The sequence below is a fragment of the Plectropomus leopardus genome, chromosome 14 (assembly GCF_026936395.1).
Source record: "Plectropomus leopardus strain MGB_pleo_1.0 chromosome 14, ASM2693639v1, whole genome shotgun sequence".
Classification (NCBI taxonomy): domain Eukaryota; kingdom Metazoa; phylum Chordata; class Actinopteri; order Perciformes; family Serranidae; genus Plectropomus; species Plectropomus leopardus.
In genome coordinates this window covers 30,216,596-30,240,343 of record NC_142189.1, presented here as the reverse complement: position 1 = coordinate 30,240,343, position 23,748 = coordinate 30,216,596, and the positions used below count along the sequence as shown (strand labels likewise).

The following is a 23,748-nucleotide window of genomic DNA, read 5'->3' as shown; positions in this document are numbered from 1 at the left end:
TTATTAATGATTAGGGGGTCAAACTAAATCACCTGTTCTGGAGGGAGCTCTCAAAGTCTGAGAAAATGACCCTGATGATGTCACGTATAAAAGACAACATGACACCCAGACAGGGAGAGTCAGAAAAAATGATGCCTTTAGTTATAGGATCCAGTATTTTGGAGCTTTCAGGCTGCAGTGGCAGGTGCCGTCCAGCTGTTCAGTGCTGTATCATAACACCACGACCGGTTCTGTCCGGCTGCGATCTCAGCAGATGCCGTCCAAGGGCGTATCATGTGGACGCGAAAGGTGGCTTTTGGTGTTGGGATCAGTTGACAAATGCACCATCAGAGTGGTGGTATTTGATGACTTTGACGGCTTCCAGTATGAATGTTGAGCCAAATCATGATTTTTTTAACCTAACCACATGCTTTAGATTTTCTATTTTCCATTGCATTTTATTTTTTTGACAGACTCACTCTGGAAGAGTCTGCAATGAGTCACAACTCAACAGAAACGGATTTAATGACGATGCATTTTCTAAAACAACAGACTGGTAATTGCCTCATAGTCCTTAGCAGTGTCTGATCTGCATGGGTCCACTTCCCTGCCTGAATTATGGACAGTGCCTCATCTATTAAGCTATTAAAATTATCCGTCAAATTCCACTGACAGCATGAGACAAGATCCAGCGTGTGTATCGCGGCTCTTACATGACAGCTGTTAGCACTGATGCTACGCTCCTTTCACACTCAGACACACAGCGTTTTGCACCGCTGGCTAACATGTTGTTCTCCGTGTTTCCTCTTAGCATTATTCGCTGCAGCCCATTCTCATTATACTGGGAAAATAGAGTCTCACATTGGCTCTATGGAGTGTTTTTTTCTTCTCGGTGACCCTCTCATTCATCCTCTAGTTCCCTGATCACAGCACATACTTTTGCCCGTGTAAAATGTCAAATTAATTTCCTGAACCCCCCTGCAGAAGGTGACAGTCAATCACCAGAATTAAAGGTTGATTGCTGCTGAACTTTTGCAGAGGTCTGTGAACTGAAAACTCAATTATTGTGGTTTAGCATTTGAAGTGTGAAAGGGGGAGGTTAAATAGTGTGCGGCAGTTTAGGATAAAGACGTTAAGCTCATTTTGGTGTCACAAGGTTGACCAGAAAAAAAGACCAAAGACAGATCGAAGACAGGAATCGTCCCCTGTGATCACACCTGATGATGACATATAGCTAGTAGCACCTCTATGAATGTGTTAAAGGTCAAACATGACGTTGAAGGTCACACAGATGACTTTCTTTTGTCAATAAATCTCTCCAGTTATCTTCATCAGCCGGATTTATACTTCCTGTCTGCGAATCTGATGATTTTTGGTTTAAACCCACCTGTGTCTACTCATGTGTGGCAGTCGCTGCTGTGTTTAATGAGTTATGGCTTGCCTGTGTGTCTGGAGTCTGGAGTGACGCTGCACCTGAACCTGTTGCTATGGCAACAAACTGGTTGTGTCTCCACAGTGACACAACTTCTCTGTCTCTCTCTAGCTCTCTCTCTCTCATTGCTCTCCTCCACTTGTTTTTTTTCCTCTCCTGGCCTCTTTAAATCTACCCACTCTTTCTCTCTCATCTGTCTTGACCTGGTGTTTATAGAAAATGGGATAAGTGTTTTTTAATCCTTTGAAACCTTGGCAAATTGTCTTAATATCTTTAATAAAAACATAGGAAAAAGGCAAAGTACAACTTATGAAGAAAATTTCCCAGAAATTAGATACAAAAAAAATACAAAAATTACCTCAAAATTAGTTTAAAAAAAGAAGAAGAAAAAGAAAACAAAAAGGAAACAAAGAAAGTTAAAAAAAACAATAACAACCTGAAAAAGTGTTAAAAAATCCCAATAATTCTTTTTAATTCTGATAATATTTTACTTATAAATACTGTTTTTCTCTAGCTTCAAGGGGTTACTTTAACCCTTTAACCCTACAATTTCATTTAAGTTTTTCTTTCAAGTGATTTTCCTGTTTATTTTTTGATATTTGTTTTAACTTTTCTTTTTGAAAGTTCATTCTTAATTTATTCTCTTCTTTTTATACTTTTTAAATTAAATTTAAATATTTCTTTTTATGTATGTATTCAATTATTTTTTTAAAATGTGCTCTCTCTTGTCTTATTTTCAGGTAATTTATCAGTTACTAAAGTCATTTCTCGCTTCTTACTCATATCTTGTTAATTTTTTGACCATTTCTTTAGTCGTATTATTTTTTTAAATTTTTTTTTAATCAAGCCAATTTGCTCAGGTCTCAATGAGTTTTATGTTAGCAAACCTTTGTCCTACAAAAATAAAAGATTGTTACAACATTTTGAGAAATACACTTATCCATGGTTTCATTTGTCTCCCACAATTCTGACATTTTTTTTGTGTTGTTTCATTTTACTATTGAGTGCCAATATTCTCAGTAGCAGCTTGAACTCGTCTCTGTGTGTCTCAGTCTCTCCAGAGGTGCTGGGCTTTCTGACCGCCATCGGGCTCTTCATCATCCTCATGACCCTCCTGTTCTGGTACCTCAACAACAAGCTGGCACTCGAGAACCCAGGGAGCCTTCAGTGCCTTGATGACTTCAGGAAAAAAAACGAGCTGCAAGGTGAGTGTGACCAACTTTACAGGACAGCCAGAACAAAACTGACCACACTTTGTGCCCACTTTGTTTGACTTTTTCATGTTAAAACTTTAGAAACACATAGATGACATAATGAACACATTTTGACAGTTATAGAAAAAAGTATTTTAAAATGTCTAAGTGCACTGACAACCATTTGGGACTCAAATAGTAGTTCAATAGTCCAATAGAACTGTGTGTTCTGTGTTTATAATGCTGAATTGGTTTAGTATTGGTTCCCTCAACTTCTGTTTCTTCTGTTTGTACTGCTTATAAAAGTTGGACTGCATGGTTTAACTGATGCTACAAAACACAAGTGTGCCATTTGGGCTTTAGGCCTACATCATTTGACTCTGTTTTGGGTTACTTTAGGCGACCAGCAATCTGCAAAGAAAATAAAAAACAGGCTTTTTGGACATATTATATTTGAGATTATGTAAGTTCAAATATTTTCCCCCTTTCATCTGACAGCAAATAACCAAAAATAGATACACTGATATGCAACAAAAATATTACATTTTATGTAACATACCAAATAAATAGAAAGGCAACCTGAGCAAATTGGCTTGATTTTTCTCAAAAACATGGAAACAAGGAAATGAGCACAAAAGAAGGGAAAAAAAACAAACAAAAAGAAGATAGAAATTAGACAAAAGCACAAAAATGATAAGAATTGTGTAGCATAATTTTAAACATGTAAATATGATAATCATAAATACAGGTTTTCTCCTTGTTGGTTTGCTTTAGTTCAAATTTGCACTCATAGTGGCCTGATATGTCTTACATCTCAAAACAATATGAAAATGAAAATAAGTATTTACTACAAAACTAGAGCCTAGAGGTTGCCAGAGATAGAACAAATAGAAATAAAAGAAATTAACTTTTACTTTACCCTTTGAAATTAAGCAAATTAGTTTGATGCCTTTTAAAAATGCAGGGGAAAAAATGCAACAACCAATTTGGCAAGAAATGTTCCACAAATTGCAAGAAATTAGTAAAAGATGAAGGAGACAGTTAGTTGAAAATCAGTTTTAAAAGGAAACCAAAATTAGAAAAAATTAGGGAAAATTTCCAGAAAACTATACTTGTAAACATAATAATTATACATTTAAAAAACAAATATATTTTTTTAAATGTTCTGTACTTTTTTGGGTCATGTTCTTGTTTGTTTTTGTTTTTTACTTTTTTTGCTCATTTTCATGTGATATTCTTGTAACTTTTTTTCTTTTCTTTTCACTAACTTCTTGCAATTTTAAGGTCCGTGCATTACTTGTTGCCTTCTCCCCATGTTTTTAAAAGAAATCGTATTATCTGATCAGGTCATATATGATGGTATATTGGCACAGTTCAGGCCATCATATTAATTAAAAAACTAAAAAAGAAAAACCCAAACAGACAGTAAACGTGGTGCAGTGAAGCAAAATGTGTAAGGTAAGGAATAAAATGAAATGTTTCATGTTAATATGTAAAGAAAAAAATGCAAAAATTCACAAGAAAAAAAAGAGATTCAAGATTTCATGTCTCTCTTCTTACAATATTTAAACCAGACAAGACAATCTCTGCTGTAGAGACACTGCTACTACTAATAAAAAAGGTTGCGGGGACATGTCCCCTGTGTCCCCACTGTAATTACTCCCCTGCGTCCAGCTGCTCCATAAAGTGATGGAGCCGTGCAGGCGGCTGCAGCTGGAGCTGGAGCCTGACCTCAAGGGGACACTTCCACCAGCTCTGGCCTTTCTCAGCACATGAGGGATTACTGTGGCTGACACATGTAGGCCTGTGTACCCGTCATGCGTCCACAGGGCTTCACAAGTGTTAAAGGTTGGTGGCCCCAGGGAGCCCGCACAGGGAGCTGCCTCCGCCCTGAGGAGCCACCTGGTAAACATTCAGTTCAAAACAAAGGGAGGCGGTGTGAAGAGCAGAGGTGATCACGTGTCTGTTCCTGGGGATCTTTTTGATGTTTCAACAACAATGTGGGATAATAATAATAATAATAATAATAATAATGATAATAATATCTTCATTCATATAGCACTTTTTAAAAAACAGATGTTCACAAAATGCTTTAACAGACAAAGCAAAGTTAGGAACTCAGGTATTAATTAAATAATAACATACACTCCAACAAACATGCCAAACAGAGCAGTCTCGAAAAGTCAAACAAAAAGCCAGAAACAACATGCGTATACAAAAGGTCAACAAGAAAAAAAGCAAATAAAAGGAATAAAAGTGATAAAACAGACAGTTAAAGAACTAAATGAGTAAAGTTTTGGAAAATATGAGAATAAATGCAATGAAAGACGATGAAAATAATATAAGGAATTATGTAAGAAGATGTTAAGTGTTTTTTTTTTGTTGTTTTTTTAAAATAGATTTTAATAGATTTCGTTAAATTATATTGGTATTGTAAAATGTATGTAAAAATTGAAACAAATCTATTAATTTTTCACACTTTTAAGAGATACTCAATCTTTCCTTCTTTATGCCCTGAATCTAAACTCACTTTGCAAATACAGTTTGGAGAAATTTTAGGAAGGTGTTGCAGCGGAGCTGTGGCTGGAGTCAGTTTTTAAAGCTCTGCTGCACCCTGCTGGAACAAATCTGAAGCTACAGCTGGTGTTTTAGTGGCTGCTCAATGTGAGAACAAGGATGATGATGTGACTTTCTTATTGACACGTTAATGGTGTTTTGGATTTTTTATTTTAATTATAATTAGATTGTTATTAAAATAACAGCTTATCCCCTGTTTTTCAGATTTTTTCATACTTTTTTCCCCCAAATGATTCCCAGAGTGAGTGAGTTGGCCATACATTAAAAAAATCTGTCTCAGTAGCAGTCCAAATCACGGCCACAACTTTATATAACTATAGCCTCAAAAATCACCACAGAGACTCTGAATATATTAAGGTTTCACAAATATATCAATTTTCTGTTGTACGTTGTTATAGTTACCTAACAACTTGTCATCTAACAATATGGTCTGAAAGTGAAAAGAAATGACCTCAAACCTGTAGTCAGTCTGCTCCTCCTCTATGGTGACTTATTACCTGTGACTCTGCTTTTAATGTTTATTTTTCGTGGTTGATATGTGAAAATATCTGTGACTCCAAATTTACACTTTAACCCTTTGAAAGGTGAGCAAATTGGCTTAATTTCTCACAAAAACATGGAAGAAGGCAACAAGTAAATGAATGAGAAATGACCCAAAAATAAGCAAAAAATTAGAAAAAGGTGTCAAGAAAAAGAAGGCAGGATTCTAAGATTATAATTATCCAAAAAATAGGGAAATTTTCCAGAAAACTATAATTCTAATATTTCCAATATAATTCTAATTATGACAATTAAATTTATGTCACAGGACATATTATATGTATATATGTGTGTGTGTATATATAATATGCCCTGTGAATTGTAAATATAAAAAAATATAGAAGTAAATATAGAATTGTTATAATTAGAATTATAGTTTTCTGGAAAATTCCCCTATTTTTCAGATAATTTTATATATTTATACATATGTTTGTATATATGGTCTGAAACAGCTTCTTAAATGTAACATCCTTAATTCACTGCTAATAAGGTGGGAACAGTGTATAGAAATTGTTGAGTAATATCTCTTAAAGTGCCCACATTTCCTGAAGGCAACATAATTGGGGAGGGCCCTGAGCCTTCTTTATTATGCTTTCACTCACAATCCCACGCCCCTCTCAGTTGATGTCACGCCCCCCACCCCAGACTGGGGCCAGAACTCTAAAAATGAAAAAATATGATCTGAAAGTGAAAAAAAAATCTGGAATAGTTCTTGAAATCATTTTTCTATTCTCTTTCACACAGCAGTTGATGAATGAGATTTGGTGTGAAGTACAGGACAGGGGCCAGCAGAGGCTGCCACTTCACCTCATCTTCTGCCTCTCAGTCTCATCCACAGTAACCACACTGTGTCTTCTTTACCCCAAACAGACAAGGCGTACTCTGACGCCGACCTGCAGGGCTCGTCATCGGACAGCGAGGATGAACTGATGGGTCAGTATCAGGAAGCGGTCAGCCGCTCACAAGGCCTCCGGGGAGGAGCCAAGGCGGCCGCCAACATCAAACATGCAGGAGGGTTCAGCTGGGAGAGCCGGCAGAAGTACAGCCCTCTGACAAACGATTATGATGGCTACAGCAGCGAAGCCTCGGCTGACGACGGTATGTTCTGTCTGTGAACCCAACAGAAAAACTAATATTCCCTCCTGCTGATATTCACACTGAGACGCTGCAGGTTTGAGGTCATTGCATTCATAATCACTCTGATTCTTTGTTTATTTTTCCAAAAACATACACAAAGGATTCCTCCACAACGAGGAGTTTCACTTGTTTAATAGATTAACACAGATATTTTCCCCCCTTGTCACTGCAGTTAGCTTGAGCCAAACGCACAGACTCCCCTGCAACACACACACACATGCAGCACACACACACTGATACACACTGTCAGTTAATCCAGAGAGGTGATCAAAGCGAAGCTCCCGTTCAGCACACTCTCCGTGGGAGGGTTGTGAAACAGTCAACTGTCTGCATAATCTGTTCAGCCGCAGCCTCACACTTTCTTTTATTTTTTTTTCTTTTTGATGCATCTCTTTTTCCCATCTGCCCGACTCACCATCACATGGCGTTTACTGCGCTGGATGGAAGGCAGGTTTCTCTTTTATTTCAAGGCAGACCAAGTCACAGGAGAACACCGGCACTGACCTATTTGGATCCGTCTTTTATTTGACAAACGCACTTCATTTGCACCCTGAACATGAATCAATCATTTAGAGTGTAACATATTTGACTTCATGTGATGTACTGCAGTTATTACTGATATGCTGAATTCATGTATTCGGTTGGGATGGCACTACAACATATAAGAAGTACGACAGTTATTTAATTAATAATTTAATTTGGAGAATGAACTCATAGTTTTACGGGAATAAAGTCATAGTTTTACGAGAAAAAGCTCGTCCCTGTTCTCGTAAAATTACTGACTATTTTTCTTGGAAAACTTCGACTTTATCCTCTTAGTATTCTGACTTTTTTTTCATCATATTCCGACTTTATTCTCAAAGTCAAAAAAAAAAGTTTTCCTTAATGTTTCCCGAATGAAAAAAAAACATAATTCCAGATCTAGTATTTCATGGGATAGTTTAAATTTTGGGGATTATTCATGACTGTCCAAATGTAGCAAAATCAGACTACTAGCAGCCCTTGAGTCAAAAGCAATAGAGGTACAGGTGAGCTGTTTCCAGTCTTAATGCTAAGCTAAGATAGCTAGCTGCTAGCTGCACCTTTCTAAGGTATTTATCACACATACCACACATATCACCTAGTTTTCATCAAGAGCACGATTGCAAAGTGTGTCCCAAGATGTAGAGCTGTTCCTTTGAAGGAAGGAAATAAGCAGGGATGATGTCGATTTTTATTTAAGATACACCTGTTTATTTAACCTTTCGAAACCTGGAGTAACATCACTGCAATTTTTTTGCTTTCAGACGCCTTTCACGGGTATTTCAACCTTTGAACACTGAGCAAATGAGTGCAATACCTCCAAAAATATTGCAAAACAAGGCAGTGATGGCATTCCACATATTATACAAAATAAGTAGATTATTTATAAAATTATTCTTAAAAAGTCTAAGTAAAAAAGAAAAAGATATACAAAATCTATATTTATGTTACAGAATTATTTAAATATTTTATTTTTAACTTTCTTTTTCTTTTTTTGTTTTTTATTTATTTAATTTGTATTTTTTGTATTTGCTACTTGTCCCCCTTCTTCTTCTTCTTTTCTTTAAAAAAAAAACGTATTTCTTGTTAATTTTGGGTCATTTTCTTTTTCGTTGCACATTCCCTTCTTTCCATGTTTTTTTTTCTTTTCAGAAGTCAAAGGGTTAAAATTGTAAAGTTGGTGATATCCTCATTCCAGTCGCTGATCGCAAATCATAGGTATGTTAAATTTGTACGTTTCATACATATCAACATTTATAAAGTGACATAGTTCAGATTACATGTTTCTCATCATGTGGAGGAGTGGTGGATACCAAGCAGCAGACATTTCTAGCTGTGTTTTGGCAACAAAACCAGGTATTATTTAATGACGTAGGGGTGTTGTTTTTGATGTGGCACCACATTTTCAGCAGTGTCTGAGGTGATAAGAACGACAGGTCAGGACATTTCCAACCTTGATTGTGGTGACTAAACTGTATTTTTAACAACAGGTCGGGATATTTCCAGCTGTTTAAAAGCAGGCATTTTTGGATGACAAGTCAGGACTTGTCCAGTTTTGTTTGAGTGTATTTTTTAGCGACAGGTCGGGATATTTTGAAGCCGTGTTTGTGGCAACAAAACTATTTTTGAACTCTTCCAGTTGTTTGTGGCGACAGAGGTGTTTTTCAACATGTCAGGATATTTTGAGTCATGTTTGTGGTGACAAATCTTTGTGTTTTTTAATGACACATCTTGTCATTACCAGCTGTTTTTGTGGCAAGACAACTGTGTATTTTTTAATGACATCTCAAGACATTTCTAGCCATGTTTTTGGTGAAAAATCCATGTGTTTTTTTAATGACACATCACGTCATTCATAGCCAGGTTTGTGGTGCCCAAGGCACATATTTTTTAATGACACGCCAGGACAGTTCCAGCTACATTTTAGGAGACTAAACCAATTATTTTTAACTAGACACAGGGACATTTCTTGCCCTGTTTGTGGCAACCAAACCTTTTTTTTTTTTAAATCAAAACATGATGCTTTCCTAAAGTGGTTGCTTTACCTAAAGCTAAGCATAGGTTAACAATACAATTGTCATAACAGAAAATTAAAAATGAAAATATAAAGAAATATGAAGTTTCAACATACATATTTGCTACATATAAATTGTACAACATTACAAGTCCCTGGTTTGCTGAAACGTATAATGTCAGCACTTATTCTGGCGACTGATTTGAATATCCTGCAGAAATGCAACAGACTGAAAGATTGCAGTTTTGTTTGGACACATGCAGAGATTCACATCTGACACGCTCGTGTTCAACATCCTCAGACACAAATCAGCCGTGTGGATGTCTGACAGCGTCTCTCAGAGACAAAAACAATCTCATCTTTGCCAGGGTCCTCAATTGGTGAATCATGTCTGAACCAGCTTTGTGTTATATAAGACAGTGGGTTCCAAGGCAGAGTGTCTGGCACAATCTATTTAAAGCAATGTTTGAATGTGTAGCTGAGGGATAAATAGCGCATGACATGCTTCTGACTCCATTAGTAAAGAAGCAACACGCTGAACAAGGTTGTCGTTATGCAAGTGCTGTGAGAGCTGTACGTCTCCTCAGAACCACTAGAAGGTCCCTGTCCTCGTCAGAGTGGGCTCTGAGACATGGAGCCAGACACGATGTTTAGTGAAAACACGTTAAAACATTTTCAGGTGATTTTGGTCGCATACACAGAAATTCCTGAAGACAATTAAGCTTTTGTAATAGAACAACTGACTCTTAATTTACATAATCAGCAATGTAGTTTACCCTTTGAAACCAGAGAGAAATGGTTGGATTTTTTCCAAAAACATCGGGAAAAGGCAATGGGCAACTTAGCAACACACGGCCTAAGAAAATAGCAGGAAATCAATAAAAAGTCAACAAAAATGACCTGAATATAAAAAAAAACATGTATGTATTTATATACAAATATATATAGAGAGAGATGTATTTTTTTCATGTAGCATAATTTTAAATAAATAAATACATAATATATATATATATATACACACACACACACACACATATATATATATATATATACACACATATATATATATATATATATATATATATATATATATATATATATATATATATACATATACATATATATATATATATATATAGATATATATATATATATATATATATTATTCACAAGCATTTAAGCCTTGATAATTGGTTTCATTTCTTTCAAAAATATGAGAAAAAAAAAGCAATTAGCAACTTGCCATGAAAGGTCCCGCAAATTGCAAAAAAATTATGTAAAAGGTGACAATAAAAAATGACCTGAAAATTAGCAAAGAAAGAGAGAATCAAAAGAATATTATCAAATAACTGGGGGAAATATCAATAAATCTATATCAGAAAAAAAAACAATTTATTATAATTATTTTAAATTTTAAATTTTTTATTTCCCATTATTTTTCTTTTACTAAATTTTGCGTCATTTCTTGTTAAGTTCCTCATTGCCTTCTTTCAGTGTTTTCTTTTTTTTAATTTTTAACAGAAATCCAGCCAAATTGCTCAGGTTCCAAAGGGTTAAGGCCACTCTTTCCCTCCTCAACAGAAAACATTAGAAATGTCGTTTCCATGATATAGCTGAGAGAGTACACTTCATCTCAAACAAGCTGTCGTAAAAGTTCTGAGGCGCCTGTGTTATTTTCTCTCGACTCCCACTGCTGCGTGTTTGTCTGTGAGTACGAAGAGCTTTATCCCCGGGACATATGTATTATACATGAGGAGGATTGTGCAGAGGCTGCAGAATCAGGCAGGGTGGGCGCCCCGGTGGCACCGCACACACTCCCAAAAAAGGAAGTAAGCAGTGAGAGAGAGATGATCAGAGGTTTATCTGGTCCAACTTCTGCTGTCTTCTTTGAGGTTAGCGTGCTGCCATGACTGCTCCATGAGGACACTGTTGCGTGGCAACACGGCTCAATACATATAAATTATTTCAGTGTCAGTCAAAATGATTCAAACTAATCCTCTGCTTTGTCCAATAATACTTTAGTTGCTTGATATCAGATAGAATTGTCAACTGGTTACACTTTGTTTCCATCTTCAGTTTGACATTGTGTCCACTGGAGACGATTTTTCCTAACCAAGTAGTAGAGACCAATGTATCAATCTAAATCTAACATCATTTTAAATCCCCAATAGGTGAGTTTCCATGAACCCCCAAATTGCACACAATGAAATTGTGAATATAAAATTACACCTAATGTAGACAAGTCAATTTTTAAATAAAATCCCATTTATCACAAAAACGTTTCTATGCTTGCATGGGGTGGTATTTCAGGCGATTCGAAAAAGCCATAATTCACAAAACTGCGATAGAAACACTTTTTTTTTGCTTTTATAGATTACACAATCTACTGTAGTTTTACCTTTCTTTACGACATATATTTCACATCCGTCTCACTCCTCAATCCTGAGGTTTCTTCCAGTTTTTTCCCCATTATAGGGTTTTTTGAGTCTCTCTTTAGTTGTCGAAAGGGTCTAAGGACAGGCGGATGTCATATGCTTTAAAGCCCTCTGAGGAAAATTGTTAGTTTTGATAATAGGCTTTATATGAAATTAATGAAATTGACTTGACTTAAAATTTAAATTTAAATTACATTGAAATTATATTGCTTTTAAGATGTGTAAAGTAGCCAAAATTCAGCGTCTTCCAAAAGTCTCATGACAGCATCAACCTTGACCTCAAATAACAACATTTAGTCTTGAGGAATGGAGAACAAAACCCAACATCTGCAAAATGTTATGATGTCAATGTTTATGCAACGTGAAATTCTAACATGGTTAGACATTTTAAATATCGCCAACTGGATTTCTGTTCCAACCAAAATTTAACTTAAGTCCAACTTAAGTGTCCGACTTTCTGACATCATATTGATGTCAGCTGCCAGCTGAGTTGTCTATAGTGTTCGCCAATGTTGTAATTACTCCGCATCGGTTGCGGCATACTGCTTGACAACAGTGTTAGACTCCCCCGGGGCACTGTTTAGCTAATCCAGTTGTTTTTTTGTTTTTTTTGACCAAGAAAACGCTGTTTCGTGTCACAACGTCAGACAAATCAGTCAAATCAAACTCAGTGGAGTTTATGGATTTAAAAGTAAGGATTCAGACAACTACTGCAGATGACAAATTGTAAGGAAGTTTTGCTGATTTTGAGCTCACCAGCTGACAACTGGTCCAGAAATACTGTAAATCTCAATACTTTTAGTCATGGAGAAAATGATCTAATACTTGGTACTCACTAACATATATCATATAATATAACAGCATATAATCATAACCTGTCATTAAAGAAGGACATTTTAACATGTTAATAAGTGACTTTTCAAGGTACTGGTAGGTGGATGTTTTTACTTTAGGTGCTTCTGCCTGCTTCCACTCTTGCTGCTAAGCTAAGCTAACAGTCTCCCGGCTGTAGCTTCATGTATAATGGACAGACATGAGAGTGGTATCTATCTTCCCATGTATTTCTCACAAGAAAGTGAAAAAGGTTATGTCCTTAAAAGTTGAATATTCCTCATGAATTGTTAATGCCAGTTCACAGAGATAAGGTAGAATACTTGCTGAATATGGGGTCATTTTCAGGAGAGGAAACACACTTATCCTGAATTTTAAGGATACAGCACATTAATGCTCCCAAAGAGTAATTAGTGACGACTTTTCTTTCTAAAATTAGCTACATAAAAAGAGTGCATTTTAAGGTTCCAAGTTCTGTGCTGCCTGATCAGACAAACTGCTGCTGGCTCCAGCTAGCCAGGGGGCTTTCCATGCTGTGCGTTCTGAAAACAGATGTAGCCAAGCGTCTACTTGCCAGCAGGTGTGAAAAATGTCGACAATAGAGGATAAAAATTATTTTCACAAGGAGTTTTCACAACTGTCAAAGACTACGACCACCACTTGTCAACATCTATCTGAATTCCAGGACTCCAATTTCTCTCTTACCAAGTTAGTGTCAGCTTTGCTTTGCGTAATTAGGAGATTATCGGTCAGTGAGATGTGTTTGAGATGTGTGTTTCCAAATCAGAAAACAGGTAAACAGGTATCAGTTTTAACTTTATTTCTCTTGGCCCATATTTTAAAACACCTTGGCTTATTGTCGGAACATTATGGGACACTTGAGTGACTTTTGCGGTTGCGCCATGATTTAGCTTAATTTCTCACTGTGGGCAGTAGAAAACTGAAAGGAAGTCTTCACTGCCTTTGCCGATGTCTTTACTGATGAAAGTCTTCATTACAGTGTCATAGGTATACAACTGCCAGATTTAGCGGTGCTAGTTAAGGTTCAACACATCAGTCACTCCAGCATGTCCCCTATTCTTGCCACCGGTCTCCATGCTAAGCTAAGCTAATTACATCTTGACTCCAGCTCCATGCAATACCCTTCTCATTTCACTCTTAAAATAACGAGCACATTCCTCAATGTCGGATATTTCTATAAGAAATAAAGCCCATGGATATAAAGGGAGCCACAAAGCTCCCATTATTTTCAAACAAGTGTGTTTTCCCACTACTCAAAGGCACACACAGAGAAACATATCTCGTACCACCTTTTAAATTCATTTCCACAGCATGTATTACTTCGTTGCCATGTACAGATCCATATCAAATTACTATAATACACTATAAAATCGTATGTTACTTGAAATAATCTTGGAAAATGATTGCCTTAAAATTAGTTATTATGATTATTAATCTTTTTTTAAAGATATTTTTATATCTTATATTTTTATATTTATATTTTTTGATATCTTTATATTGCCTTTATTAGATAGGAGAGATGTAGAAACGGGGGGAGAGAATGGATGACATGCAGTAAAGGGCCAAGGCCGGACTCCAACCTGTGGCTGCTGTGGCGAGGACGCAGCCTCTGTACATGGGGTGCCTGCTCTACCAACTGAGCGACCGGGTGCCACATTAATTAATCTTAATGCTTTGAAACCTGGCCAATTTGCTTAATTTCTGTCAAAAACGTGGGAATTATGCAATGAGCAGTAAAAGAAGAAATTAACTCAGCAATTTGTTGGTAAAAATTACAAGAAATTTACCAGAAAATTATTCTTATTTCTCATAATTAATTCTGTCACATAATTTTAAATATGTAATTATAACAATTAGGTCTTCCCTAGTGAAAAAAGTTTTCCCAAAATTCCGCTGTATTTACTGAAGCTTGTGAAGTTGTTGCAACTTAAAAACCAAAACTGTAATTACCTTATTTTTCTAAGTATTAGCAACTTTAGTAAACTAATTAGTCGAGATTTGGCCAGTGATGAAGTTGGGAGATCTGCGAGTTCTGTTTTAACCTGTTCAGGAAAATAAAAATTTGATTGACTAGTTTGAGATATTATATAATATATAATTTCACAACATTTAGTAAATTCAACAAGACTAAATTAAATTAAGATTAGTAGTTATATTTACTTACATTCTTCCAGGCAGTTGGTTTCTTAGATGTTTTTAAATAAAATCAATTTGTCAGATTTCACAGTGTGTGTATTATACCTTATTACTTGTTGGAATTTACCTCAGTCATACATTGATGTGTTTAAATCAGGGCAATTTTGTTACATTCATTAGACAGTAGCTTAGACATAACCTGAAACTGGCCTTTCCTTTGAAGTGTTTGGAGGTAAAACTGGAAGGTGTCAGTCAGCGAGGGGGCAGCTGCCCCCCCTCCAACCCCCCTCCTTGTAGCCATGTAAATCACTTGTCACCTAAGATATTTATACCTGAGTTTCACAGTCAAGATTCACAAATCAGAAAGTGTTTCCCTACTCACAGAGGTACAAGAAGGCAAAACAAGGCGACTGGCAGCACAGAGGGGATGAAACTCTGTGAAGGAAGGGTGGGTGAGACGAGAGGAGGAATGGTAACCATCCCAATTAGCGGGCTGGAGAAAAGAGTAGTGCTTTTACACAGCAGCTTCCATCAAATCAACCGCCCCCGGCTCAGCAGGAAAAAAGCTGCTCGAAATGGATTTGCTCCTTTTATCAAGCCCTCCATGACACTTAGTTAAGACTCCTTTGCCTCCATCCTGCCACTGTTATGTGCCACTTTGAGCTGGTGTCTCACTGACATTATTAAGAGTGAAAGTTTCAAGAAGTCGGGAGAAAGCTGGAACAATGACTCGGAGAGGATTACGTCATCACAATGTTGGCTTTTTCCAAAAGTTACGGAGACAGAAAAAGAAGAGGGTTTTTTTCCCCCTCCAAGTTATTTTCTTCTTCATCTTTTGTTTTCTTTCTTTTTTTTCCTTTTTTTTTGCTAGAGACCGAGGTTTAAAGCACTCTTCGCCAGTGTCCCTATGGGAGTATTATCATCGGCTGCTCAATTTTTTTTCGTGAATCCAAATTGGACAAGGGAGGCAGATTTTGAGAATGCAGCTGACAACACTATTCAAGGTTCTTTATAAGTGCCACAGAGACTCTTGCTGTAGCCTCATTCTCTGTCTTGCAGGCAAACTGAATCATTTAGAAAGGTGAGAGGCATGAAATCTGTGGCAGATTAAGAAGTATTCTGTTCATCCCTTTAATGGTGCATATCTGATGTTTTATTTAGGCTGTGCATTCAAAAGATTCCCCCTCACAGAGCACATTATGCTCACAAGGACGGGCCGAATGAGCTCCATTTGTCAGAGAATGAAATGTACAATAAATTGCAATAAGTGTTTCAGTGCTATAGAATGAACAATACACATTCAGCAGAAAATAAGAACCTACATTATACTCCAGCATTGAGGTGCAGCCACAGATTAAACATTTAATATAACCTCAGTGAATAAAATATCATATGACACGACTAAGTACATATGCATTAGTGACCTTTAGTAATGACTACTTCACCATCAGTAATTTCAGCCTTTGGTGTGTTATAATCTAGTGTCAGTTCTGTAAACTTGTTATGACATGATTGCTCTCTCCACTTTCTCTCCTCTTCTCTCTTCTCTCCATTGTTGTTAAAGGTGGATTAAGATAAGACCTGCCCAGCAGTGAGATATTTTTTATAAAATTAAAGCTAAAATATTTGCTTTCCATTAGTTTTACTTCAGATTCAGGGTATCTTAGAGTTTATATCTGCACAATACATAGTCTTTCTTATCAGTATTCCTTAGCCAGCTCTTTTTGTGTCCATGTCCTATGTAAATAACTGTGAGTAACCCTGTGTATAAACTACACTATACAAATAAAATCACCTTGCCTTGGAGTAAAAACTGCAGTTGAGGTGTCGGCAGCTCTGTGAGGCTGTACTTATGCAGTGTCCTTTGAACTAAATGTTAAGTATGACATTCCATTTAAAAAGGAGAAGAGGAAAGCCTCACTCTGATGCATTTATTTCACTTCACCACAGAGATCTATGTTTTGGCAAATTGCCTTGTTTAGGATGAATAAGAACTCTGATCCTAAGAAAGGCAGTTTGCTGAAATGTGAAATCTTTTTACATAAAAGCATCCGAGTTATGAGTGCATTGCTTTGCCATTCTGCTTTATTTGATGTCGGCTATCGAGCCAGCTTTTTATGAGAAAAAGTTTGTCCACTAATTGTCAGGACATTACATTCTCAACCAAAAGCGATCCATAGTGTAGGAACTATGAGTGTTTGTGCCAGTCTATCAGTGATAGGCTGAGATATTTCACAGGATAAGAGTTAGCTTTGACTTGCGATCGCTATTGCTGAAAAGTCAAGGGATTGCCAAAGTCAGTGGGCTTCATTATCTGGGGACCATGTATGTCTGGATCAGTTTTTATGGCAGTCCATCTGATGAAAAATTTTGAATGAATGAATCTTTATTTTGAACAAATAAAACAAAACACAACACACACGTAAAAGTAAATAAGCCTTATGGCCAAGTGCAATGAACAAAAACAAAAAGACAAAAAAAGGCCTATACATCAATCTCAATTACAAATACTCAACCCAATTAAACTTAACTTATCACATGTTCCAAAAGGAGTAGGAAGAAGTACAAGCATATTTATTATTACCCCAATAGATACATACAATACAATACAATATTGACAACTATCCCAGTTATATATACAACCAATAAAACATCCCAGTTACTTAAACAACCGAATACAATATAAACAACTATCCCACTTATACAATATACAAAACCCAATACAACTATCCCATTTATATCTACAACCCAATACACAATTGTCTCAGTGTGTCCCAATACCCAATTTTACCTTTTAATGTACAACCTAATACAGTATGAAATATAAACACACACATAAGCAAATGAGACCATTTGCGATTAAAGTGACCACTTTTTTTTGTCAGGTAGCTAGTCATTAAAGAAGAATGTTAACATCTGTTAACTTTCTTTTCATGGTTTTAAAATATATATATATATATAATACATAAAACATGTACATTATGGTGATTGTTGATCTCTCTCTTTATGTCCTCCCAACCAGCTAACTGCATCCAGAGGATGAGACGAACGCCGCCGCTGGATGAGCTTCAGCCGCCTCCTTATCAGGATGAGAATGGCTCTCCAAGGATGTCCTGTACGCTGTCTGACCTGGGAGACGCCAAGTGTGATCTGTCCCATACCAGTGGCAGTCCCCATCTGTCCTTTGGCAAATGCCCCAGTGAGTGCAGCGACGGCCACGAGACTGAGAGTTATCTCAACAAGGGCTACGAGGAGGACGTACCCAGTGACAGTACAGCTGTCCTCAGCCCAGAGGTAAATGTCAGCAATGCAAAATTGGACTAGAAACTTACATTAAGGGTTTTTATTGCACGTTAAACATTTCATTGGTTTCTTTAGGACATGTCAGCCCGTGGATCAGCAGCTCAGCTCCCTAAAGGTTATGAACCAGATCCAATTGCAAAATACGGAACTCTGGACGTGGTTTTTGACTACGACTCAGAGGACCAGCAGTTGGCCATCACCATCATGGCAGTATCCGATCTCCCCGCTCTAAAACGCACTGGCAACATCTCCTGGCAGGTCCACCTGGTGCTGCTGCCCACGAAGAAGCAGAGGGCCAAGACGGGGATCCAGAGAGGCCCGTGCCCAATCTTTACCGAGACCTTCCGCTTTAGCCATGTAGAGTCAGAGATGATCAGCAATTACGCCATCAGATTCCGCCTTTACAGTATGCGGCGGATGAAGAAGGAGAAGGTGCTCGGGGAAAAGGTGTTCTACCTCACCAAGCTCAACCTTCAGGGCAAAATGTCTGTGCCGGTCATATTAGACCCATGCTGTGCTCTCCCGGTAAGTAGGATCAAAGCAGATGTTGGCATTCAAGCGCTCCCCCAGCACCTCACTAATTGCTCCCCTACATTGATCAAGCTTTTATGTGTTTGGATAACATTTTCAGAGCGAGGTTATATCTTTTAGTTTGAGAGAATATTATCATCTAACCAGCTATGACTGTTTGCCTTGTTGCTTTAATGTATCTCAGGGTGTTACACTGCATTCATTTCACACAGGGAATGGAACAACAATCAGTTGAGTTGTAGTGGTTTGTTTTCCTTAGCTAGAATTTAAAATGTTGCATCAATTTAAATACATTATACATTACAAAGAGGAAAAGCAGCCTAAAAATAGCAGCTAATGCAATTCTCAAACCACAAGGTACAATTAACATATTCAGCGATTTTGTCACATATAAGTTTACACGCCTTTTTATTGTTTCTCAGAACTCTGTTTTTATGTTTCGGCACCCAAAACAGACACAGCTGGAAGCGTTATGTTTCTGGGTTTTCCATCTATGCGTCTCTTCGTTTGTCCCATTCTCGCAAATTTGATATCTCAAGCAGACCTTGAGGGAGTTTCCTCAAATTTGGCACAAACGTCCACTTGCACTCAAGAATGACCTGACTAGAATTTAGTGGTCAAATGTCACTGTGACCTCATGTCTGTCCCATTCATGTCAATACAATATCTAAGGAACACCTTGAGACATCCCTTCAAATTTGGCACAAACATCCACTTGGACTCAAGGATGAACTGATTAAATGCTGGGGTCAAAGGTCGAGTTACACTGACCTCACAAAACATGTTTTTTTGGCCATGACTCATATGCTAATTATGACAAAATTTAACAAAAATGTCTAATGGGATAAAATGATGAAATGGTGACATTTTATAACCAAAAAAACACACTTTGTTGGCCATTATTCAGTACAAGAACTCAGGGACAGAGGGGGAGTCATTTGGTGAGATACTTAGTTGGCGACACTAATCTTGGGTGTCCTTGAAGCTATGGTGGTTGGAAAGATTGTCTGTTCTTGTGGGTTGCAGATTTAAAATAATAATCATAATGATAGTAATGGAATTTCCTCATTCAACCCATTAGGATTGAGGTTGTCAAGGTGATGTATCCAATAAGTCTTTCTTTGGAGCAGGATTTTGTCTCTAATGTTTATCATACATATACCAGTCAAGATTTTTCTGAATGTCTGCAAACGTTTTTCAGGGTGGTGAATCCCAGGTCAGCCTCTCAGATATGACATGCAGTGAAAGCGCCTCATCATTCCAGTCAGTCAGTCAGACTTCCACACCAGAGATCCTCGTTGGCCTGGTGTACAACGCCACAACAGGACGCCTCTCCGTGGAGATCATCAAAGGCATCCATTTTAAAAACCTGGCAGCCAACAAGCCACCCAGTAAGTACTCTAAAAGGTTTATTTTGAGTCTTTGCAGACAGAGCAGTGAAGAGTGTGAACAATTTCTCGGCCTATTTCGGATGGGAAAAGGACAAGTTGAGCGTGTGAGGCAGAGTCACACAATCTGTACCATGTGATAGTGCCACTCTGATCTGTTTCTATAGCAAATGTATGTTATCTTTTTTCGCACCAAACAAGCCTTTTACAGGTTTTTTTGTGTTAAGGCTAAGTCATTTCGTACATACAGCTCATTCAGTCCTTTTAACCCTTTAAAACCTGGATCAACATCACTTTTCTTGTGTTGCGTTCTGATGGCTTTCACAAGTAAACCTTTGAGCCCTGAACAAATTGGTGTGATTTCTTTCAAAAACAAGGGGCAGGAAAAGGGCAATCAGAAACGAGAAATCTCCTGTAATTGTTTTAATTATTCATTTTTTGTTTGTTTATTTTATTTCTTTGCTCATTTTATTTATTTATTTATTTATTTTTTACAAATTTCTTGGTAATTTGGCAGTCATTTCTTCTCAAGTTGCCTTCTTTCCATATTTTTTTTGAAGAAATCAAGTCAATTTTCTCAGGTTTCAAAAGGTTAAATAGGTGTAAATTGTAAATGGTACTTAAATACTTAAAGAAAATGAGATCTGGAGTCATTCTTGTAAAAATGTGTGATCAAAACTGACTTGAAAGACCTTAGTTAACCCTTTAAAACCTGGAGTGACATCACTTTTCTTGTGCTGCATTGAGACACCTTTCACAACTATTTAACCCTCTGAACCCTGAATACTGAGAAACTTGATAAGAAATGTTCCATAATTATATATTATATATTATTATTATTATATAAATTATTTTCCAGAATTATTATTATTATTGAGCACTTTTGGGGTAATTGTTTTTTGTTTGTTGTGTTTCATTACTTAACCATTTTGTTATTTGTTTTTGTTTTTTTTGTTTTTGTTTTTTTTTTTTTTTTTACTTTGTAATTTCTTCCTAAGTTGCTCATTGCCTTCTTCCTGTGCTTTTGAAATAAATAAAGCCAATTTGACCAGGTTTCAAAGGGTTAAATATATGATATTTGCTTTAATAAATCCGACTGAACCAGGGAGAAACTTTGCACAGCTTGAATCTTCTCTTAATGAGAGATGTTGATGAAGGTTCTCAGTCATCCAGGTCATGGTATCCATAAGTTCTGTTTCGTTGGCAAGTAGACTAGTTTCAGTTTCTCTTCAGCTCTCTTCAGTTTCTTGAAGACGTTTCGCGTCTCATCCAAGATGCCTCTTCAGTTCCAACCAACTGGAAGGGAGTACAGGCGTTAAACCCTGTGTAGGTGTGTGCTACAGAGTCAAAAAGGCCACTTGTGAGTCATTGGCCCAAATCGGATAGTGTGGGTTGATGGGTCTCGATGTGTCTAGGTGTGTAAATGAGTGTTGATCCTTCTGGGGAGGGAAGTGGGTGATAATAAGTAGTGTTGTTGGTCGCCTCCTCTATCTCTTGAAGCCATCTATGCCAAACTGGAACGACCATCTTTGAACTGCAGCACACACCTACAAAGAGTTTAACGCCTGCGCTCCCTTCCAGTTGGTTCAAACTGAAGAGGTTTCTTGGATGAGAGGTGAAACGTCTTTAAGAAACTGAAACTAGTCCAGTTGCCAACAAAACAGCACTTTTTGCTAAATGAGATCATCTGATGTGTTTCAGCTGCGCTCTGCTTTTCAGTTTCTGGTCTGTTCTTCGGTTTCCCTTGCTGAATGCTCAGTTTCCAGGGGCCTCATGTACAAAGGCTTGCGTGAATTTGCTACTGAAACATGACGTACGCTGAAATCCAGAAAACGTCATACGCACAAAAAGTCAAGATGTATGAAACGGTGTGCACGCATGAATCCAAGCACATTTCCTTTGTACATCCCACTCAACATGGAATTGAGCGCACGTCTATCAGTACCAGACTCCTCCCTCTCCACGTCCCCATTTACATATGCAGATCAATGTATATAGGCCCTGCACGTAGGATTCCCCTCTCTGCACCATCACATAACACAAACATAAGTGATGAGTAAAACTGGGAAGAGAAAGAATTATTCATTTCAATTTTCCCTATTTGCTTTCATACAGTTACACATACAGACAGACGTGTTGCCGTGTAATGTGACGCTCTCTGTGGGTAACGTGATCTGGGGTACTATCACTGATCATGTCTTATATTAATGGCTACAGACATGTATGTATTTCATCCCATTTACATTCTACAGTATTCATTTATACTTTTTCGCGCGAGTTTTGAAAAGTGAAATGATCGGGGGCAAAGATAATGTTAAAAGGGTTTTTATAAAGTGTTAGGCTATATGTATAGCCACAGTATACTTAAATACGCTCACATTTTAGATGCATTAAAGTTGTATCATATAAAACGTTTCCTCATGAGGATATCACACTGGTACTGAGGATTGTAAGCACCTGGCTGGCTTTATTGTCCATTACCTCTGGTGGCTTAATGGAATCGTGCGTGTCATCTGTTCATATTATCGATCACCTGTTTGAATCCAGGCGGGGATCTTTTGTTCATGTCGTCTCTGGACAAGTAATGATATTTTCGTACTAAAGACGGCTGATAGGTTCATGTTGGGATTTGTTGGGAACAAAAATATCGCCCAGCAATAGATTCATGTCATGATGTTTCAGCAGACACTGTCAAATGAATGAGATAGTGAGGCGAAACTTTTAAAATGTTTATTTCCTGGTTTGTCGGCCTGTTCTCAGAGGCCGCGCCTACAAACACGTCTGTCTCTATCGCCAGTTAATCCGACCATCAGTTGTCATCGTGTTGTCATAACATCCTCTTGGTCTCTAAACCTGCATTCTTGGGGTGCTGGTGGCTCAGTGGATAGAGCAGCGCCCCATGTGCAGAGGCGCTGCGCAATTTGCAATATCTTCTTATAATGCTATAGCTGCCATTGTTGTTATTGTCTGCACCATTTTGGGCACGCCTTTATATACACTCAGATAAATGCCTACAGGTGGATGTGTTCAAAGTTCATCAGTGTGTCTGTGATGTGCACGTCAGGAGGAGGAATTGTGTTGACATTATAAACAGTTTCCCAGCATCACCCGTGTGTCGCCAATGGATCAAAAGCAGTAAAAATGTGCGTACGCCAGCCATGAAGTTGGCGTGGAGCACCGCACATTTCCACGGTCATTTCACTCTTGATACATCTGAACGTGAGCGTGGAAAAGGCCGTACGCCTCCTTTTTGTGCGTATGCACCCTTTGTACATGAGCCCCCTGGGGTCTGAGTGGCAAGTTCAAACAAAAATTGCCCGTTGTTGAACTTTGTGTGAATGTTGTTGGTCTTCTGACCCTGTTTCTCTTTCCTCGCACCTTTTGTTCTGTCTGCACCTGAAACTCTCTCACCCTATACTATCCTTTTTGACATCTTGGTCTGCTGTTTTCTCTTACTGCTGTCCAACCCTTGTTGTCAGATGGGCTGTTCTGTTGTCTAAAACACTTGATAGGTGGACAGGTTTATATTATCAGAGGTGAGTGTCAGTCCCTGCCGCAAAGTAGCGTGTGATCGCAGTTGTATTCCGGACCTTTTTGTACTATCTTCATGGATTTTGGTCAAACGCAACACATTTTCCATTGGTCACTATTTGCAATTTACCTTTTTAACCTCTCTATTTTACTCTAGTTACCAGGTTGTCCGGGTGAT

The 23,748-nt window shown here is 37.6% G+C and overlaps 1 protein-coding gene across 2 annotated transcripts in view; it reads left to right on the top strand.

Moving 5' to 3' along the window:
• The window catches only part of syt14a (synaptotagmin XIVa), a 45,193-nt gene that overhangs the window by 6,348 nt on the left and 15,097 nt on the right, over nucleotides 1–23,748 (top strand). Inside the window, exons 2-7 of one of the 2 annotated variants that reach the window (XM_088087515.1) lie at nucleotides 2,464–2,616; nucleotides 6,592–6,819; nucleotides 17,840–18,111; nucleotides 18,196–18,645; nucleotides 19,853–20,042; nucleotides 23,519–23,575. In XM_088087515.1, the coding sequence (XP_087943641.1) occupies nucleotides 2,464–2,616; nucleotides 6,592–6,819; nucleotides 17,840–18,111; nucleotides 18,196–18,645; nucleotides 19,853–20,042; nucleotides 23,519–23,575 (1,350 nt within the window). The remainder of the gene's footprint in view (nucleotides 1–2,463; nucleotides 2,617–6,591; nucleotides 6,820–17,839; nucleotides 18,112–18,195; nucleotides 18,646–19,852; nucleotides 20,043–23,518; nucleotides 23,576–23,748) is intronic. The other variant, XM_088087517.1, reaches the window with a different exon arrangement.